General features: G+C 44.8%; 1 protein-coding gene across 6 annotated transcripts in view; it reads left to right on the plus strand.

The window, feature by feature from the left end:
* Window positions 1-17,827, plus strand: part of SNX29 (sorting nexin 29) — a 440,342-nt gene that overhangs the window by 499 nt on the left and 422,016 nt on the right. The window contains exons 1-2 of one of the 6 annotated variants that reach the window (XM_039885355.1): window positions 2,676-2,901; window positions 16,601-16,665. In XM_039885355.1, coding sequence (XP_039741289.1) covers window positions 2,844-2,901; window positions 16,601-16,665 — 123 coding nt within the window. In that variant the 5' untranslated portion in view covers window positions 2,676-2,843. Of the gene's footprint in view, window positions 1-2,675; window positions 2,902-16,600; window positions 16,666-17,827 lie in introns of those variants that run through there. The other 5 variants (XM_039885356.1, XM_039885360.1, XM_039885357.1 and 2 more) reach the window with 5 other exon arrangements.

A 17,827-nucleotide genomic window follows, 5' to 3' on the forward strand; every position in this document is an offset into this window, starting at 1 on the left:
TCGGTCACGCCAGTCTCCACACAGTGTCCTCTCTAGACACTCTTAGTTTGCTGACCCCTGAAACCCATTTCTCCGTAGCTCCCCGTCCCCAGAGGACTGGGTTCTCCAGCCTCTTTGTTTTCCCTGTCCCTCTCATTCCCTCTTCTCTGGCCCCCAGCGCTTTGCTGACCAGTTGTTCCCAGTTACTTCGTTTCCCGCTCTGGTCCTTGGTTCTTACATCTTGGTGATTTTTTTCAGACTCCAGCCCCTTCGTTTTCTTTTCTTAGCTCCTCTGAGATCTCCCTTGTCCTGTCCTGCAAGCCTTCCCTTGTCCAGTGCTGAGCCCATCTGGGGACATCGCTTGTCCCGCCTGGTCCACCCCTCGCCTTCCCACAAGGGAGGGGGCTGGTTTTGGCGGGGAAGCTGGGGCGTGTGTGAAGGGAGGCGGGTGAGGACGGTTGTCCTCGGTGTTTCCGAAGTTTAGTCCCTAGAGTTGGATTCGGATTCTCAGTCCTTTCCTCTGAAGAGATCTGTTGGTGTTTTGGTGCTAAGTCATTCCTTGGTGCTGTATGTGGAGATGGAGTGACTCAGGGAAGCCTCTCAGCCCGCCCAGACCGGGCTCTGGATTCACTTAGGAGGACCCGCCTACCCTCACATGGCCTGTTTTCCTCTCTCTGAAGAGTCCAGCTTCCTTGGCCCTAGCCTTTCAACCGGCATTTCTGGAAGCCATGTGTGTGGCAGGCGCAAGGCAAAGGGGATAACACGTCTCTTAATTTTTAACTTTTAAGTCATCTCGTAGATCATTTTTTCGAAGTTATGTGCCTTTTGTTTTTGCTACTCAAGAACAAGATTTGTGAAATTGATGGTCCTAATGAGGGAGCTGGTGGGGGGTGGGGGGCAGGGTAGAGGATTTCTTGGGGGATAGTCCAGCTTCCCTGCCCAGAGCAAACGATTTTTGCCTAATTAAAGTTTCTGGTCCTTGGAATAACAAAGATGTGATGAACTGGTTTCCACCCAGGAGGTAATACAGCCTGGTGTAAGTACAGGCCCTGGAGCCAGATGGCCTGGGTTCAAATCCTGGCTCTGCCACATAAAGCTGTGTGATTCAGAGAGAGTTACTTGACCATTCTGGAAGTCCCAGCAAAATGGGGACAAACAGTACCCGTCTCCTAGGCATTGTTGCAATGACCAAATAACATTACTTAGGTAAAGTGATTGGCATGTGCCTTTTGCAGGAGATGTAGTCAGGAACTTAGAGCTGTTGTTGTTTCCTTAAGGACCCATGTGGGGCTCAGGTGGGGTGGTTTTGTGGCCCAGATCTGGGACAAAGGCTGAGACTAAGTACTCCCTGAAAATCTCTTCCTTTTAATGTGATGAAGGAGTCTCTGCCTTAGGCTCACAGTTGTGGACCATTTTCTCTTTTGCCTTCATCACAGGAATAGGTGAGATTGATCAATGATCAAGAAGCGATTTAATATTAGAGATAAGTTTTAAAATTTAATTAAAAAAATTATTAGGTCTAAGGCCAAAAACTGACAAAAGAAAACCAACAAATAGCTTTTAAAAAGGAAAATGCATTAAGAACGAAAACCTTCTTTTGGAAGGATTGTAATTGAGAAAAAGTGGTTGCCGAGACTGGAAGGGGAAGTCCAAGGGGTTTTCAGTCGTTTTTGAGAATATAGTTGAAATTGGGTTTTCTCACTTGTGGGATTGATAATTGGCACACAATAAAATAATGTGGCATGGAAGTATTTCCTCTCTTTTGTTTGACCTTTTTATTAATAGAAAAATTTAAACATCATGAAAATGAAGAGAATAATCTAATGAACAATTACCAACTCGTGACCACTTCACCTATATACCTATTTACTTCCTACCTCCCCAGTTTGTTTTGAAACTAATCCCAGGCACTATATCATTTCAATAGTAAATATTTCAATATGTATCTCTAAAATACAGGGACTCCCTTTTAAAAACAGAATTCCATTTTCATACCTATAAGAACTTAGCAATAATTCATTAACATCATCAGATATTCAATGTTCAAATTTCTATGATTGCATTATAATCTTATTTTATAGTACATTTTTAAAACTCAGGACCTAAAAAAGTTTTAAACAATGCAAACTGGCTTGTCCTTTAAGTCTTTTAGGCTTCTCTTTTTTTAGTTTAAATCTTTTTTTAGTGTTCGGTATATTCACAGAGTTGTGCAAATAGCACCATAATCACGTTTAGAACATTTTCATTATTCCAGAAGAAACCCTGTACCTGTTAGCAGTCGTTCCTCATTCTCCCTCCCTTCCGCCCCTGGCAGCCACTAATCTACTTTCTCTGTGGATTTGCCTATTCTGGATATTTCATATAAATTAGTCCTACAATATGTGGAGTTTTGTGTCTGGCTCTTTTCACTAAGTATGCTTTCACAGTTCATGTTGTAGCATGTGGCATGTCTGTACTTCATTCCTTTTTGTGGCTGACTAATATCCACATAAATTGTGGATATTCACATTTTGTTTGCTTATTCGTCAGTTGCTGGACATTCGACTTGTTTCCACTTTTTGGCTATAGTGAATAATGTTGCAGTGAACGTTCACATGCAAGTTTTTGTGAATATATGTTTTCATTTCTCTATGGTATGTAAGAGTGGAATTGCCGGGTCATAGGGTACCTCTAAGAGGAGAATTGCTGGATCCATTTGAGGAACCGTCAGACTGTCTTCCAGTGTGGCGGCACTATTGTCCTTTCCCACCAGCACTGTATGAAAGTTTGGTTCCTCCACATCCTTGCTTACTGTCTTTTTGATAATAGCCATTCAAGTGACTGTGAAGTGGTGTCTCTTTGTGGTTTTGATTTGCATCTCCCTAATGACTAATGATGATGAACATCTTTTTCATGTGCTTATTGGCCATTTGTGTGTCTTCCGTGGAGAAAGGTCCGTTCAGATTCTTTGTCCATTTTTTTTAAATAAGTTGTTTTTATTGTTGAGCTATAAGGAATCTGTATAATTTCAGGATACACGTCCCTTATCAGATATGTTATTGATAAACATGTTCTTTCATTCTGTGGATTGATTTTTCCTGAAATGATGGTATCTTTTGAAGCACAAAGTCTTTTTTTTTTTTTTTAACTGTAGGTTTCCCTTTCATCTCTGCACCGCCCCCACCCCCCCGCAATTTTTGTTGGAAGAATCAGTTTATCCTGTAAAGTTTCTTTGCAAAATTTTGCTGATTGCATCCTTTTGGTGTGGCTTGATGTGTTTCTCAGTCTCTTGTATATCCTATAAATTGGCAGTTAGAATCCACTATATTTTGAGTTGGTGATGTTTGAGGAGAGTTGGAGGTCAGATGAGTTGAAGGCCAAATACATTAAGTGCACAGAACCAGGAAGTGGAACGGCTCTAGGTAATGCATACACGAGATAAATGGGTATCATGAGGCCAGAAACAAATAAGATGACCATTAATAGGGAGTGGATAAATATATGTGGTATGGTCACATGATGGAAAACTTCAAAGACGTTAAAAGGAATAAAATGGATTTATACACATCACTGTGGCTATATCTTAACATTAACATTATCTAAAAAAAAGCAGGGCACAGAATTATACCTAAAATGTAATTGATGCACATTAAAGCATGCACATAAAACAGTGTTTTTGGATTCGTATGTGTATGTAGAAGTAAGCAAATTGTCAGGAGGAAGGAAGTCTCCACATAGCACATGTGGGTGGTTGTCTCAGGGTGATAGTTGTCACAGTTTATTTGTTTTCCTGTAAAGAATCCAGTACGTAGGAATACTTGATTACCAGCTTCTACTAGCTAAGAAATTCTGATTTTCAGATAATGCTTTTGCAGTTGCTGAGAAAGTAAAGTTGTAGGACTAGAAAGTCATTATGATTCTCAAGCACTGTCTTTTGTAAGACTATCTTTGAAGCCCTTGATGCTCATTTCCATTGGTGATTATTCTCTAAAGAATTCTTCTTAAGTTAGAAAGACACCGAAATCCCCATTTCAATGGTGGAGAAAGCTAGAAAGCCAGAGAAGTCATAGATTGTGGAACAGATAAGCTCTGGGGGCCCAGTACACCAGAGTTTGGGGCTTAGTGGGTAATTTACTGCTCTTCCTGCTCGATGTTTATGTTCATTTTAGCAGCTCTTTCTTATTTTCTGGGATGTTGAAGGTCACGGTTTTCTCTTTGGCATTGACTGGGTCGTTTCTAGCAGTGGCTTGTGTTTAGAATAAAGAAGCAGCTGAAATGAGTGAATGGAAAAAGAATATTTGTGGTTTTCATTCAAAGCAGAAAAAGTGATGATATCAACTTTTTTACCCCCTAATGAAGGCACTGGGTTGATCTATTACAGCAGATTATAAGAGGTAAGTGTTCCACCATCAGCAAATATTTGACCATTGTCTGTGTGAGCAAGTAGTAATGGACTAAATCACATTGACATTGACTCTCCTGCTTCTTGTTGCATGGCTCTGCCAGGGTAACCGATAAGAAGTCAAGTTCTTACAGCTCTTAAAGTGTGGAACTAAAATCTGAGATTATGTGGGTTTCGCTAAATTCTGGCAATGCGAACATAATTCCAGATAAAGTACTTTCCATCCTGCCTCTCTCTTGTCTGTACATAGGCCATGCGTTCTCCACGGGAGTGGTGACACCCCCATGGGGGTGAAAGTTTTACTGTTATGTGTAAGTCACAGATATGCAGGCAGATGCAAACAGATGTACAATATATCTGTGGCATAAAAAATTCATGGAGGGGCGATTAAGGAAAAAAATCAAAAAAGAATCCTAAGGGAGAAAGTAATAATAATAAAAAAAAGTTGTGAAACGCTATATAGGCTGAAGTAATTTTACCATTATCATATAAATTTGTATTTTGCTCTTACCCTTAACATTTTTGGATAAAATTTCAACACATTGCCATATGGTCTTCATATTTGATCACTTTTATGGACTTTATGGACTTTATAATCTGTCATTAATCCATCATCTTGCATATAGTGTAATTTTTAAACTATCGACTCTACTTGTGTAAATCCCGCCCCCCGGCCCTTTTGGTTCCTATGATAAGTAATGATGTGTTGAACATTTTTGTTCAAGGTGATTTTCGTTTCTTTAGATTTTGTCATTAATATGAAAGTGGTGATGGTTCTTGATCACTCTTTCTTTCATAGTGGCTGTAGTAGTGCTTCCAGGAAGAGTGAGGGCTCCAGCAGCATCCAGGCCTGGCCAGAGATTCAGGGGTCGACATCCAGCAGACATTTATTGGATGACACTTTGGTGCATCTTCTACCACTTAGCAAAGGGCTGTACTTTTGGTATAGGGCTATACTGTTGAAGACAATTGAACGAACCTTCCACGAAAGGTTTTGTTGGAGTGATGGGTATGTTAGACAGGTAGCATGTGGCAGAAGCTGATTGGAATGTAGAGTGCCTTGTAATGGAAAAGTCTAGGGACAGGGCTGGCTTCAGGCTTGGCTGGATTCAGGTGCTTAGAGAGTCATCAGGACTACCTTTCTGTCCATCTAGCAACTCTGCTTTCCTCTCAGTTGGCTTCATCCTCAGGCACCCTTTCCTCCATGGAGGCAAGATGGCTACCAGCAGCTCTTGGGTGACATCCTACAATGTAGTAACACCTGAGTAAAGAGCAGGCCTCTTTTTCATTCGCTCTGACAAAAGTCCTGGGGCTGACCCACAGCAGCCTGGTTGCCATGTGGTCATCCTGGAACCCACGACTGTGGCTCTGCTTGGCTAAGTCTAGATCTTATGCCCAGTCCAGGGCCCAAGTGTGGCATCTGGCCCACTTGTTGTCTGGATAGAGGATGAAGTGAAAGGGGAGGGCTGTCGTAATTTCGAATAGGGTAATCGGGGAGGACCTCACAGGGAAGGTGATGTCTGAGCAGAGACCTGAGGGAGGGAAGAGCGACTCCTGCGTTTTGCTCCTGAATGAAGGGGTAAGAACTGCCTTTTACTGAGGTAGGAAAGGCTGTGGGAGGAGCAGGTTTGGGTATGACGTATAGCAGTCTGAATCCTTCCCCTGGCTATGAGTTCTGCTAGTGCCCCCGGGAGCTGCCCAGAGGCCTGGCTTAGTACTGGCTCATCCGCTCAGTAGCACCCTTCTGGGCCTGTGCTCCCGGCTACAGCTGTGAATGGAACCATCTCATTTTTCCTGGCCTGCATCTGCATGTCTTGGAATCCGCTCTTTCCTTCCCTATCTTAAAAACAAAAACAAAAACCCAAAATGACATTAAAGACTACTGTGAAAACATAGACTATACATATAAATATACCTCTCTTGCACATTGAATATTTAGATTTTTAGGTATTCCACTTCTGTCTTTGTTCAAAGCATATTCAGTTTACATAATTGTATTGAGTTTACATTTGAATTCGAGTTTCCATTTGTATTATAGCATTTATCCATGTTCTTTCTCTTCACGATTATTAGAAAAGGCTATATAACATTTTGTGAAATTGAAGGTACCACAGTTACTTAACCTTTCTCCCATTGTAGGGAAAGCAAGCAAATTCCATTTATGATATTCTAGGATGGAATTGGCAAACATTTTCTGTGAATGGCCAGATAGTAAATATTTTCTGCTTTGCAGGCCATCTGGTCTCTGTCCCAACTACTCATTCCTATCGTTGTGGGATAAAAGCAGCACAGGCATTGAATAAATGAAAGGATGTGGCCGTGTTCCAATAAAACTTTATTTAGAACAAAGGGCAGCGGGATTAGGTTTGAGGCTACAGTTTGCTGACCCCTGTTCAGAACACTACAGGAAAAATTCTTGTGCCTGTGATGCTATATTTAGGCTGTCACGTTATAGTGGAAAAGGACCTGGACTCAGGCAACCCTAGGTCTGACTCCCTATGGTAGAACTTGGGCACATTGTAGAACTTCTCTGATTCTTAATTCCCTCATCAGAAAATGAATATGAAAGTGAGTGATGAATGTACAGTGCCTTAGTACCTAGAAGATAGACTGCTGAAATCCTTGCTTGTTTTTTGTTTTTTTTTTCTCATTCCTCCCAGTCCTCCTCCTTAGCTTAATTTTTAAGGTGTCAGGAAGGTGTTTTGATACTTTTTGTAGCTTTTGGCACACCTTGCCATATTGCTTTTCAAGAACTTACTGCACCAATACATTGTTACTGGTGGTATGCATCTGTTTCCCCATAGCTTTGACAGCACTGGGAATTTCATTTTAAATGTTTCTTGGTGAAGCTAGTAGCTACATAATGGTAACACGTGGTAGTTAGTTTAGTAAGTATATTCTTTGCATTTCTCCAGCCATGGGAGGAAGATACAGTTTCTCTTTAAAGTGTTTGCAGGCTGACATTTTAGTGTGTGTGTGTGTGTGTGTGTGTGTGTGTGTGTGTGTGTGTGTGTGTGCTGGCGTGTGTGTGTCTGTGTGTGTTTTAAATAACAGAGACTGGCAAACTGGGCCAGCCACCTGTTTTGTAAATAAAGCTTTATTGGAACACAGCCACACCCATTCTTTTACTGTTGTCTGTGACCGCTTCCACACTATGATGGCAGAATTGAATAGCTGTGCCAGAGACCTTATAGCTTGGGAAGCCTAGAATATTTACCATTCACTCTTTACAGATTATGTTTGTCGACCCCTGCTCTAGAGTAAATTCTTCGCCATTTGTCAATCTGCCGTTCACTCAGTCTGATCTTGGGCATCGCATGGATGGCCTGAGCCCATCTGTCTCAAAGCAGAGTCTGCCTCTTTTCATTGTGCAGTGGCAGACAGTCTGTCCTTTTGTCCTGGCCCAGCTGTGCCACTTTACCCCACAATAGTGGGAACCAGCGCCCTAACTTGGGGGATGAATGAACGTACATTTTATCTGTTATGTGCTAGTGCTTGAGCACACGAAGCTACTGTGTCACTTGGCTCATGACACGTACGAGGCTACTGCTGTGGCCTGCCCTGTCTGATCTTTTCCATTTAAAGCGACCACTTGGGGAAGCGTGGAACTCCCCTTGGAGTCTTGATTCAACAATTGTTGAGTTCTTCCTGTGAGCAGGGGTGGTTAGGGCTGTTTCCATCTCCAAGAAGGCTCACCAGCCAAGGTTGGCATAAGGAACAGGCTTATTATTCCCCATAACCCTTTCTGCTTTGGAGATTAGACCAGGGGTGTGGCATGGCTGGAGGCCCACAGAAGCACAGTTCAGAGAGCAGTTTGTTGTGCCCATGGAGGACTCTCGGTGGAAGGTTTCTCAGAGAAGGTGACATTTGAGCCAGCTATCAAGAGGTTGTTTTTTCTTTGATGGCCCATTTGCAGAGGGAGCCCTTTTTCTGTCTGAAGTTGAGCTGCCCAAGAGGCTACCTGGTCTTGTGGATTTTGAAAGGTGTGGGCTTTGGGGTAAATGTTGGGTCTGTCACCTCTGAGCTGTTCCTTGGGCAAGTGATTAATGTCTTCAAGGCTCAGTTCCTTTATCTGTCATGATGGGTCTGCCAGCACCCACCTTACAGGTGGATGTAAACGGTTAGTGTATATCTCAGAACAGAAAATTGATAGCAAATCTGGCCCCAGGTGTGTTGTGTTGGTTCATGAAGAGTTGGCTGAAAAGCTGTCTAAAGGAAGTATAATTAGGCGTCAGCTGATTGACATGAAAATCTGAAAATCCAGCTTCTCTTAAAAAACGAGGAGACGGACCAGTGCTGTACTGGTGTTGCTGTGAGGTGCTGCCAGCCGGAGCTGAGTAGCAGCTGCCATCTCGGAAGGGCATCCGCCTGGGTCCCCGCAGTCCCTACCTCCTCCTCTGTTCTCCCTTCCCTGCCCCATCACTCATTTCCATTCTCCGCCTGGCGTCGTAGGGTTGGAGGCGTCCGACCTTGGCCTCGTACATGCCTTGGGCCAATAGTGGACAGCCTTTTCTGCTCGCCCCCTCACTTCTGCTTTCTTTGTACCCCTGTATTTGAAATGATGGCGGATTTTGGGGATGGCGGAAATGAAACAACAAAAACAACAGCTCTAAACTCTCTACTGGGTCGAAAGTGCCAAGCGTCCCAGATGCCTGCCAATGTGACTTGAGTGCAGATTCCACCAGTGGCAAAAGGTGATGATGTACCTGGCCCCCGAAAGGCTCTGATGTGAGGTACTGGTTCTAGGGTGAGGGAGAATGGGAACATAATTAAGATGTGGCCTGGTCTACAGCCTGCTGGGGGTACCTAATATGTAACTGTGTTACTTCAGGGTGGCTCTGCCGTCTGGGAAGGTAGACACTATTCTTTTAATGTTTAAACACCCCCACTGATTAATTCCGCTAGAGCAATGGTCTGCAAACTGGCCTGTGGGGTAGATCTAACCCAAGGCCTGTTTTTGTAAACGGCAATGCTCATTCATTAATGTATTATCTATGGCTGCTTTCGAGATGCAAGAGCAGAGTTGAGTAGTCGTGACGGCAACCATAAGACCTGCAAAACCTAAAATATGCGCTCTCTGGCTCTTTACAGAAAGAGTTTGCCGACCATTGTTCTAGGGTACGTTAAAGGTACAGTTTTATTCAGTGAAAACCAGAAACACAAATCATCTGAGACAACATACCACATTGCTTATGCAAGGCTTGACGGAAATGCCGTATTAATTTTAGTTTTGCAGGGTGCGTTGAAAGAATCACATAATGTTACTGAATGTATTGTGTGTTTCTTCTCTAATATCGGTAAGTCTCTCTTGTGTATTCATCAGTGCCTCCAGATGTTATGGCCACTGTGTAGATAATTCAGTGCAAGGTGAAGGAGCTGGGAAAACAAGGGCCTGAACAGTAATGGTGGCAGGGGTGGCTCTAGGGGGAAGAGCTGTGCTGGACAGGGCAGCAGACAAATGGGGTTGCAGCTGGCAGGGCATGTGGGAGCAAGGCATGGTTTTCATAAAATTTGGGGCAGATATTATGCCATCCTTGTATGCTGTAGGAATTGCGTAGATGAGAAAAAAAAAAAGTTGACAGCGTGAGAGGAAGAGGGACAGTTGCTGGAGCATGTCCTTGAGCAGGTGAGAGATTAGATTCAGAGTACAGCAGAGGTTTAAGTTATTTAGCGTCTCGGAGCCTCAGTCTCATCATCTGTGAAGTGGGATAACCAGACCTATTTTAGGGCAGAATTTCCTAACTGCGGCATCTTGACATTTTGGCTAGATAAGTCTCTGTTGTGGGGGTCGTTTTGTGCTTCATAGGATGTTTAGCAGCATCCCTGGTCTCCACCCACTAGATGCCAGAAGCATCCTCCTAGTTGTGCCAGAAATGTCTCCAGATCTTGTTGAATGTCCCTTGCAGGAGTGAAATCAACCCAGCTGAGAATCGCTTGTCTATACCCACTCTTCTGTAGAGCCTCTTATAAGTAAATCTTGAACTCTCCGTATGTGAGTGTGCCTGTTGTTTCCTGGTAAGGACCTCTTGTAGCAGACAGACTCTCCCCTGGTGTGATCAGAAATACGAAAGAGCAGTGAGCTCGGAGTGGCTTTTCTGCTGCATGATGCAATGCGGGGGCTGGGTGCTAGCTGGAGCTGTCCCGTCTAGCCCTTAGGGCAGTCCTCCTGTAGCTCCCCTAAGTGTGGGATGTGCTCTAGCCAATATCTACCTATTGCAGCCCTTCCCATAAAAATTATTTTCTTATTGAGGTAAAATTCACGTAGCATAAAGCTATTTATAGTTTTAATATAATTAAAACAATTCATAATTGTTAAATTATAAATGAACAATTATAAAGATAATTAACCACATTAAAGTGAAAAATTCAGTGGCATTTAGTACATTCACAGTGTCATGACCCAGCACCTCTATCTAACTTTGTCATGAGACCCTGTACCCACTAAGCAGTTGTGTTCTGTCTGTGTGGATTTACCTATTCTGATTCTTCCCAGTTTTTAAAGCATAGCTCAAGCTTCTGCTTTCTTAGTAAGCCTCCCCTGGCTGCCCGCAACAGAATGACAGTGTGGTATGTGGAAGGAGCACTGGCCTAACAGTCAGGCAGACCAGGGGCTCAGCCTCTGATGCCACACTTGCTTTGCAGTGTGACCTTGGGCAGAATTCCTGGCATGCAATGGGCCCACCAAAAACGTTGCCTTCTTTTTCTTTTCTCTCTTATACCTGATTAGTGCGTTGCCAGGATTAGCCTTAGACCCCAGAAGTGCCTGGCGTGACTTTACCTCTGCCACTGTGTGGAGGGGCAGGGAACTCCTACGAAGTGTGTGTGTGCAGCCTTGATCAAGTGACCTAAGTCCTCTGTGGATGAGAACCACATATACCTCGACCTCCAGGGTGGTTGCAAGGATTAGAGAAGGACCATGCCTAGAGTGCCTGGTGCATTGTTTTCCCCTTCCAGGGCAGCGAATGCAGAGGCTTGGATTGAATTGCTTTGCCTGCACTTTGGAGAGATGGTAGCCAGTTGAAAGTAATTCTTAGGGCCAGCGGTCTTACACCACGACCACCAATAATGATAGTTAACATGTATAAAGTGCTTGGTGCATACTTGGCACCGTTGTAGGTGCGCGATAAATATTCACTCATTTAACAGACGTGGGAGGTGTGGAGAGGTTAAGTAACTTGCCCATGATCACATAGCTGGTGATATAGTTGTCAAACCTGGGTTATCCCATTCTTAACCTTTGCTCCATCACCCCAGGAGGTCACTGAAGGCTGTAGGTTTGTTGGAAAAATCAATGTAAGATCCTAAGGATTCTAAACATTCAAGATGGCAGAGATGCACCTGAACCAGGTGAGTGACTTTCAAACATGCATTTGATTTCTGCTTTAGAGCCCTGTAGCAGCGCTGGGTTCCCAACCTTTGCACCAGGGATGGTGCTCCTGTGAGCATCTAATGCCTGATGGTCTGAGGCGGAGCTGAGGTGGTGATGCTGGCGCTGGGGAGCGGCTGCAGATACAGATGGAGCTGTGCTTGCCCGCCGCTCACCTCCTGCTGTGCAGCCTGGTTCCTAGCAGGCATTGACTGGTACCGGCCTGTGGCCCGGGTGTTGGGGAACCCTGCCTTTCCCTGACAGGTTCGTAGACCCCTAGGGGTATTTCTTGGGGTGCCTTTATATATTCTGTTTTCATTTTGATGGTGTTCTCAGAATAAATTACAAAGAAGCTTGTTCTGGCTCATTTGGTTGGTAGTGTCGCCTGAGGGCTGCCTTGGAGCAGGCAGGACCCAGGAAGGCTGGAGTTTCACAGAGGAATCGTCCCCAAACTGGCAGTGGGGCTGTAACTGCAGGTTTGTTCCAGAGGTTGAGAGTGAGTGAGCGAGATTTAGAGATGGCCTAGCCAGGAGCCCGTGGGTTTGAAACTGAATTCTTCTTCCAGCACTTTCCGTGGGACAGGCCTTGGGTGAAGGTCTTTTCCTCTCTGAGTCTCAGTGCTCTGGTGAATGGAACCACGCTTTCTTTGTCACAGATGAACTGTCGGTCACTCAGTGGCTTAGCCCACAGCTGAGGCTCAGCAGGTGGGCACAGATTTGAGACTGGAGGATTCTTCTTGCTCTGGAAGGGGCGCTGTGTTCTCTTTGTCACTATGAGAAGGGTGGCACTGATTGCTCTGCCTGCCTGTCTCCGCTGAGGCCCCACGTTGGTGACTGCAGAGCTAGGAGGGCATGAGCTCATGCAGAAACCGGTGCCCAGGGAAGGGAAATGACTGCCCCTGTCACATGGCCAACAAGCAGCCTGGCGGGGGTGAGGACTCATGATGCCTTGTGACTCCGCTGGTGCTCCTTCCACTGTTCCTCCTGGCCATGGGTCCCCTGGTCACCTCCTGCGATCACTGAGTGCTTCCAGGGCTGTCTATGCCCCTTCACCCTACAAGGCCCCTTCTCTTAATCCCCAGACAGGGCTAGGATGACCACAGGTATCCCTCCTGATGTCAGGTCTGTCTCACCAGCCAGGAGGGGGAGTGGTGGGCTGAGACCCCGCACATTTCAGGTTGTTTCTCTTCAGAGAACAGGCTTTTCTTCCCACCACAAAGAGAAGCATTGCAAGGCAAGGCAGTGGAGGCTACTGATGTCTCATCTAGAAGAAGCAGCGGTGACAAGATGCTGTAGAGGAGACCTTGGGTCATTGTGCATACCATTAAGTGTAGATGCTACACCTGTGCCATTCAGATGTGGGTCAGGAAACAGCAGCATCAGCATCACCTGGGAGTTTGTGAGAAATGCAGAATCTCAGGTCCCACCCCAGACCTGCTGCATCAGAACCTGCCTTTTAACAAGGCCCCAGGGGATTCCTGTGTACACGAAAGCTTGAGAATTACTGCCCTAAAAATGGTCAGTACTAAGATCGCAGAGATTTTCATTTTTGCTTTGTACATTTTACCTGGTTTGTTACTATATTTTTTTCACATGAATTTTTTTTTATTGTGGTAAAATACACATAACATAAAATTTACCATCTTAACCATTTTTAAGTATACAGCTCAGTGATATTAAACATATTAACATGGTTGTGCAGCCGTCTCCACCATCAATCCCCATACCTCTTTTCTTCTTGGAAAACAAACTCTATGCATATGAAACAATTACTCCCCATTCCTTCGTCCTTCTAGCTCTTGGCAATTGCTATTATACTTTCCGTCTTTATGAATTTAACTGCTCTAAGTACTTCATATAAGTGGGATCATACAGTACTGCCCTATCTTTTTGTGACTGCCCTATTTCACTTAGCATAATGTCCTCAAGTTTCATCCGTGTCGTAGCATATTGCAGAGTTTCTTTCCTTTTTGAGGCTGGGTAATATTCCATTGTTTTGCTTGTCCATTCACTTGTCGAAGGACACTCGGTTGCTTCCACATTTTTGCTCTTGTGAATAATGCTACTACGAACAGGGGTGTGCAAATATCTCTTCAAGACCCTGCTTTCAATTCTCTTGGGCATATACCCAGAAGGGGAATGGGGTCAATGTGTTCTGTCTATATGGATTTACCTATTCTGGTTCTTCCCAGTTTTTAAAGCACAGCTCAAGTTTTTGCTTTTTTAGTAAGCCTCCTCTACTTCCCCTCCCCCCACCCCCGCCCCCAAAACAGAATGACAATGTGGCATATGGAAGGGTTTTTCATGCTGGGTCATTATGGTAATTCTGTTACATGAATTACATTTATGATCAGAAAAACTGCAAAGGCACGTGAGGGGTGAAAACCTCGTCAAGTTTCCAGTTGGCATTGCCCAAGGACAAGTAGAGTCAGTGGGTACAGTACTTGGAAAAAAGAGAAAAGAAAGCCTGACTTCTCTGTTCCAAGGTCGGTGAGAGAAGAACAGAAACTAAATGTTCTGCTATACCAGGTGTCAAGAAAGATGTCTGAGGGCCTTGGGCGGGTGGGGTCTCCGTCGTGAGTGACACTTCAAGATGGCCTCTTGTCTGGTGGGAACTATGTGTAGGCTATACTTTCTCAAAATCTCTTCCAGAAAGAATAGCCATGGCAGCGTTTGGGAAGTCAGTCGTATTGCTGTGTGTCCGCAGAGTGTTGACCGGTCCAGTCTCCGGGCCTGGAGCGAGGCAAGCGTCCTGCGTGGTAGTCCTAAGTCGGGCCTCTGAGTTGGGGCCAGAGTTCCGTCAACCCGTATTCACGTTAGAGCAAAACCTAGACTCCTGTTATCCTGTCCTCGAGGCTCTTGCAGCTGGCTCCTGCCTGCCTATCTGATCTTTACTTCCCCTTTTTTTGCTTCTTGATGAAGTCTCAGCAGACTTCCTTCTGATCTTGGAAGATCAGACGCCAAGCACGTTCCTGCCTTCTGGGCTCCACCCTGGCTGTGCTCTGCGTGGATTGCGGGTCTCTCATATCTTCCACGGCTGCTCTTTTTTGTAAAGGGCTCAGCTCAGTGTCACCTGTGCGGAGGGGCCTTCCCGACCGTCCTGGCTTATGTGGCCCTCTTGCTTCCTCCCTGTCTCATCAGCCTATCTGGTTTCTCTTCCTAGTATGACTCTCTAACATCATCTGATTTATTAGTTTCCTTAGCTATTTGTTTCTTCCTAGTAGAATTTTCTCTCCATGAGAAGATGGCTTTTTTTTTTTTTTAAACCACTTAATTCCTATGTCCCCAGCTCTTAGGACATTGCCTGGCATGTAGTAGAAGTTAAATAAATAGTGAGCGAGTCAATACACATGGTTTATTGTCCTCTCTGAGCTTCAGTTTCCCCACCTGCAGTATGGGGATTCTAATACCTGGCTTGGGGTGTGGTTGTGAGAATTATAGTACATAACTCATGCAGAGTACTCCAGGATCCAGGAAGTGTTCAACACAAGGTCTCAGTTGTCATCGCCCAGGGGGCCCTGGCATGACTTGGATGAATCGCTGACCATCTCTGTGGCAATGCCCCGCTGCTACTCCCCGGGGAGGCCCATGTTGAGTTGCCCAAGAGAGAAACAGCTTGGTGGCAGTTCAGGGCCTGCTGTGTGGGACATTTGCTCTCGTAGCTCAGGATTTGAGTCTCTTTTGAAATGATTGTGTTGTGTGTCTGGTGGATCGTAACACGTAGCCATGTCTCTGCTGCTTGGAGTCAGGGGGCCTCTTGTGGAGCATCATGTGTAGCTCTGGCAGTGATCTGCCTGGTGCTTTGAAGTGTCCTTGCCCCAGACCCTCTCAAGTGGAAGTTCGGCGTGTGCCACGTGTGTCAGTTGGGAATGCTATTGGCTGCAAGTAGCAGCCCAGAGGACAGGGATTTGAACAAACGGGGTTATTTGTTGTGTTAGAGGTAGGACGTTTCCAGTACTGGTTCAGCGGCATAATGACGTCAAGGCTGGTGTCTTTGTGCGTCTTTTGGCCTTCCCTCCGGGCTTGTCACCTCATGGTAGCAAGATGCTGCTTAGCTCCACCCAGTGTATTTCTGATTAAGGCATGAAGGATGGAAGAAGGAATGAAGCCATTGACATCTGTTTTTTTTTTTTTTTTTAAATCAGAATGACATAATTTTCCCAGAACACTCCCAGTGTACTTCTGCTTACATCTCATTAGCTAGAACCTCTTAAGATCAGCCTTATAAGAGAGGCTTAGAAGAGGCGTAATTAGGTTTTTTGGCTTCTATTGAGAAAGGTAACTGTGGGAAAAAGACATTGGTGATGATGGTGAGGTCAGCCAATGAGCAGTGCCTGCTATACTAGGAAACCTATATTTTAAGTAGACTGTTGGTTCTCAGTTGGGGGCAGTGTTATCCCCTAGTGAACGTTTGGCAGCATCTGGAGACATCTTTGTTGCCACAGCTGGGATGTGTGTGTGTGTGTGTGTGTGCGCGCACGTGCATGTGCATACACGTGCATGCGTGTGCTATGGTATCTAGTGCATAGAGGCCAGAGATGCTGCTATACATGCTGGCATTCATGGGCAGCCCCATCGCGGAGAATTATCTGCACCAAATGGCAATAGCGCCAAGGTTGAGAAAACCTGAGTTACACTACTCTGGACACATTCTTCAAATCTGGGGACCATAGTTTAGCTGCTTTCCTGTGATGTAGTAACAGGGAAATGGGAACACTTCATTGTAATAATGTAGATTATTGGTGTCTGCTTTTGTTATTGATGTCATTAAAGAGAAGACTGATGCTAGTTGGGGACAGCCATATACTATATGCCAGAAAGTCTTAACAAAAGGCTAATGTCAAACAGAACTAATTAAGCCTCGTTGCATTTTAGGATCACAGAACAATGACATGAAAAGACAATTTCTATTGGAGCGACTGCTGGATGCAGTGAAACAGGTAAGAGAAAAGCTCACATTTGACCTTCAGATCAAGTAATAGTGTCAGATAATTAATGTGGAGGTCATTTTTGCCCTTCTGTATAGCAGAATGACTCCCGCTTTGTATCTGGGAACAGTGAGGGCAGTAGTTTTCTCCAGGAAATGATAGAGCAGAGAAGGCAAACAGAGGGAATGACAGAGGTGCTCCTGCCTTGTGACTTTCTAAAGCCCTATGGGGGACCATCTCAGTGATGTCCCTTTGAGAACAGCATTGATGTGGGTTTCAGGGTCTCATTTCCAAGTAGCTGTGTTTTAGGGCAACTCGTGCGGGTGCTGAGGTGGTGGTTGGAGTTAGGATCCTGTGAACAGAGATAAGGAGGAATGGGTGCCCAGGGTGGCATGGATCCTCCAGAGCTCTGTGCCGATTGATCGATGCTGTTTTTGATCCCTGGCTTTTGGCTGGGTGAGAAGTGAGCTTCGGCATGAGCTGGCATCAGTTCACTTGTCTGCATGTACCAGACGTGCATCATTTATTGCACGCTCATCATGTGCTGGGCTCTCTGCTTAGTGCTTTGCATTTCATCTTTCTAACAACCCTGTGAGATAGTTCTTATAATTATTTAAATTTTAAAACTAAAGAAACGGAAACTCAGAAAGGTTCAATAACTTGCTAACGGTGTCATAGTTAATAAGTAGCAGAGCTAGGGTCCCACCCTGGGAATTCTAGGTAGCTCACATTTTGGAACGGGCTACTGACAATTATATGCGTGCAATCACAATATAGGGAGATAAATACTTTAATAGAGATGTGTGTTGTGTTGATGTGAGCCCGAGAATTTAGCATCTGCCTAAGCCTTGGAGCATCCCAGTGTGGTGGAAAGGACACAGGCCCAGGAGTAGCCGGGGTTGAATGCCAGCTTCATCTCTTCATATCTTTGTGTGCTGGGACAACTCACCCAGCCTCTCTGGGCATCCCTCTGCTCTGTAATCAGGGCTGTTGAGGGAATCGTGTTTAAGTAGATAAAGGCCTGATCAGCGCCTGGTCCACTGTAAATTCAGAGCCCACCTTATTCGTTTCTTCTTTCTTTGCCCCAGAAAACAGAAAATATGACAAGAAGATAAAGCTAGTGGAACCATTTTAAATATAGCAATTAAATAGAAATAAATTGGAGCTTATGTGT

This window comes from Pteropus medius, unplaced genomic scaffold, assembly GCF_902729225.1.
Source record: "Pteropus medius unplaced genomic scaffold, Ma_sr-lr_union100, whole genome shotgun sequence".
In the NCBI taxonomy this organism is placed as follows: Eukaryota; Metazoa; Chordata; class Mammalia; order Chiroptera; family Pteropodidae; genus Pteropus; species Pteropus medius.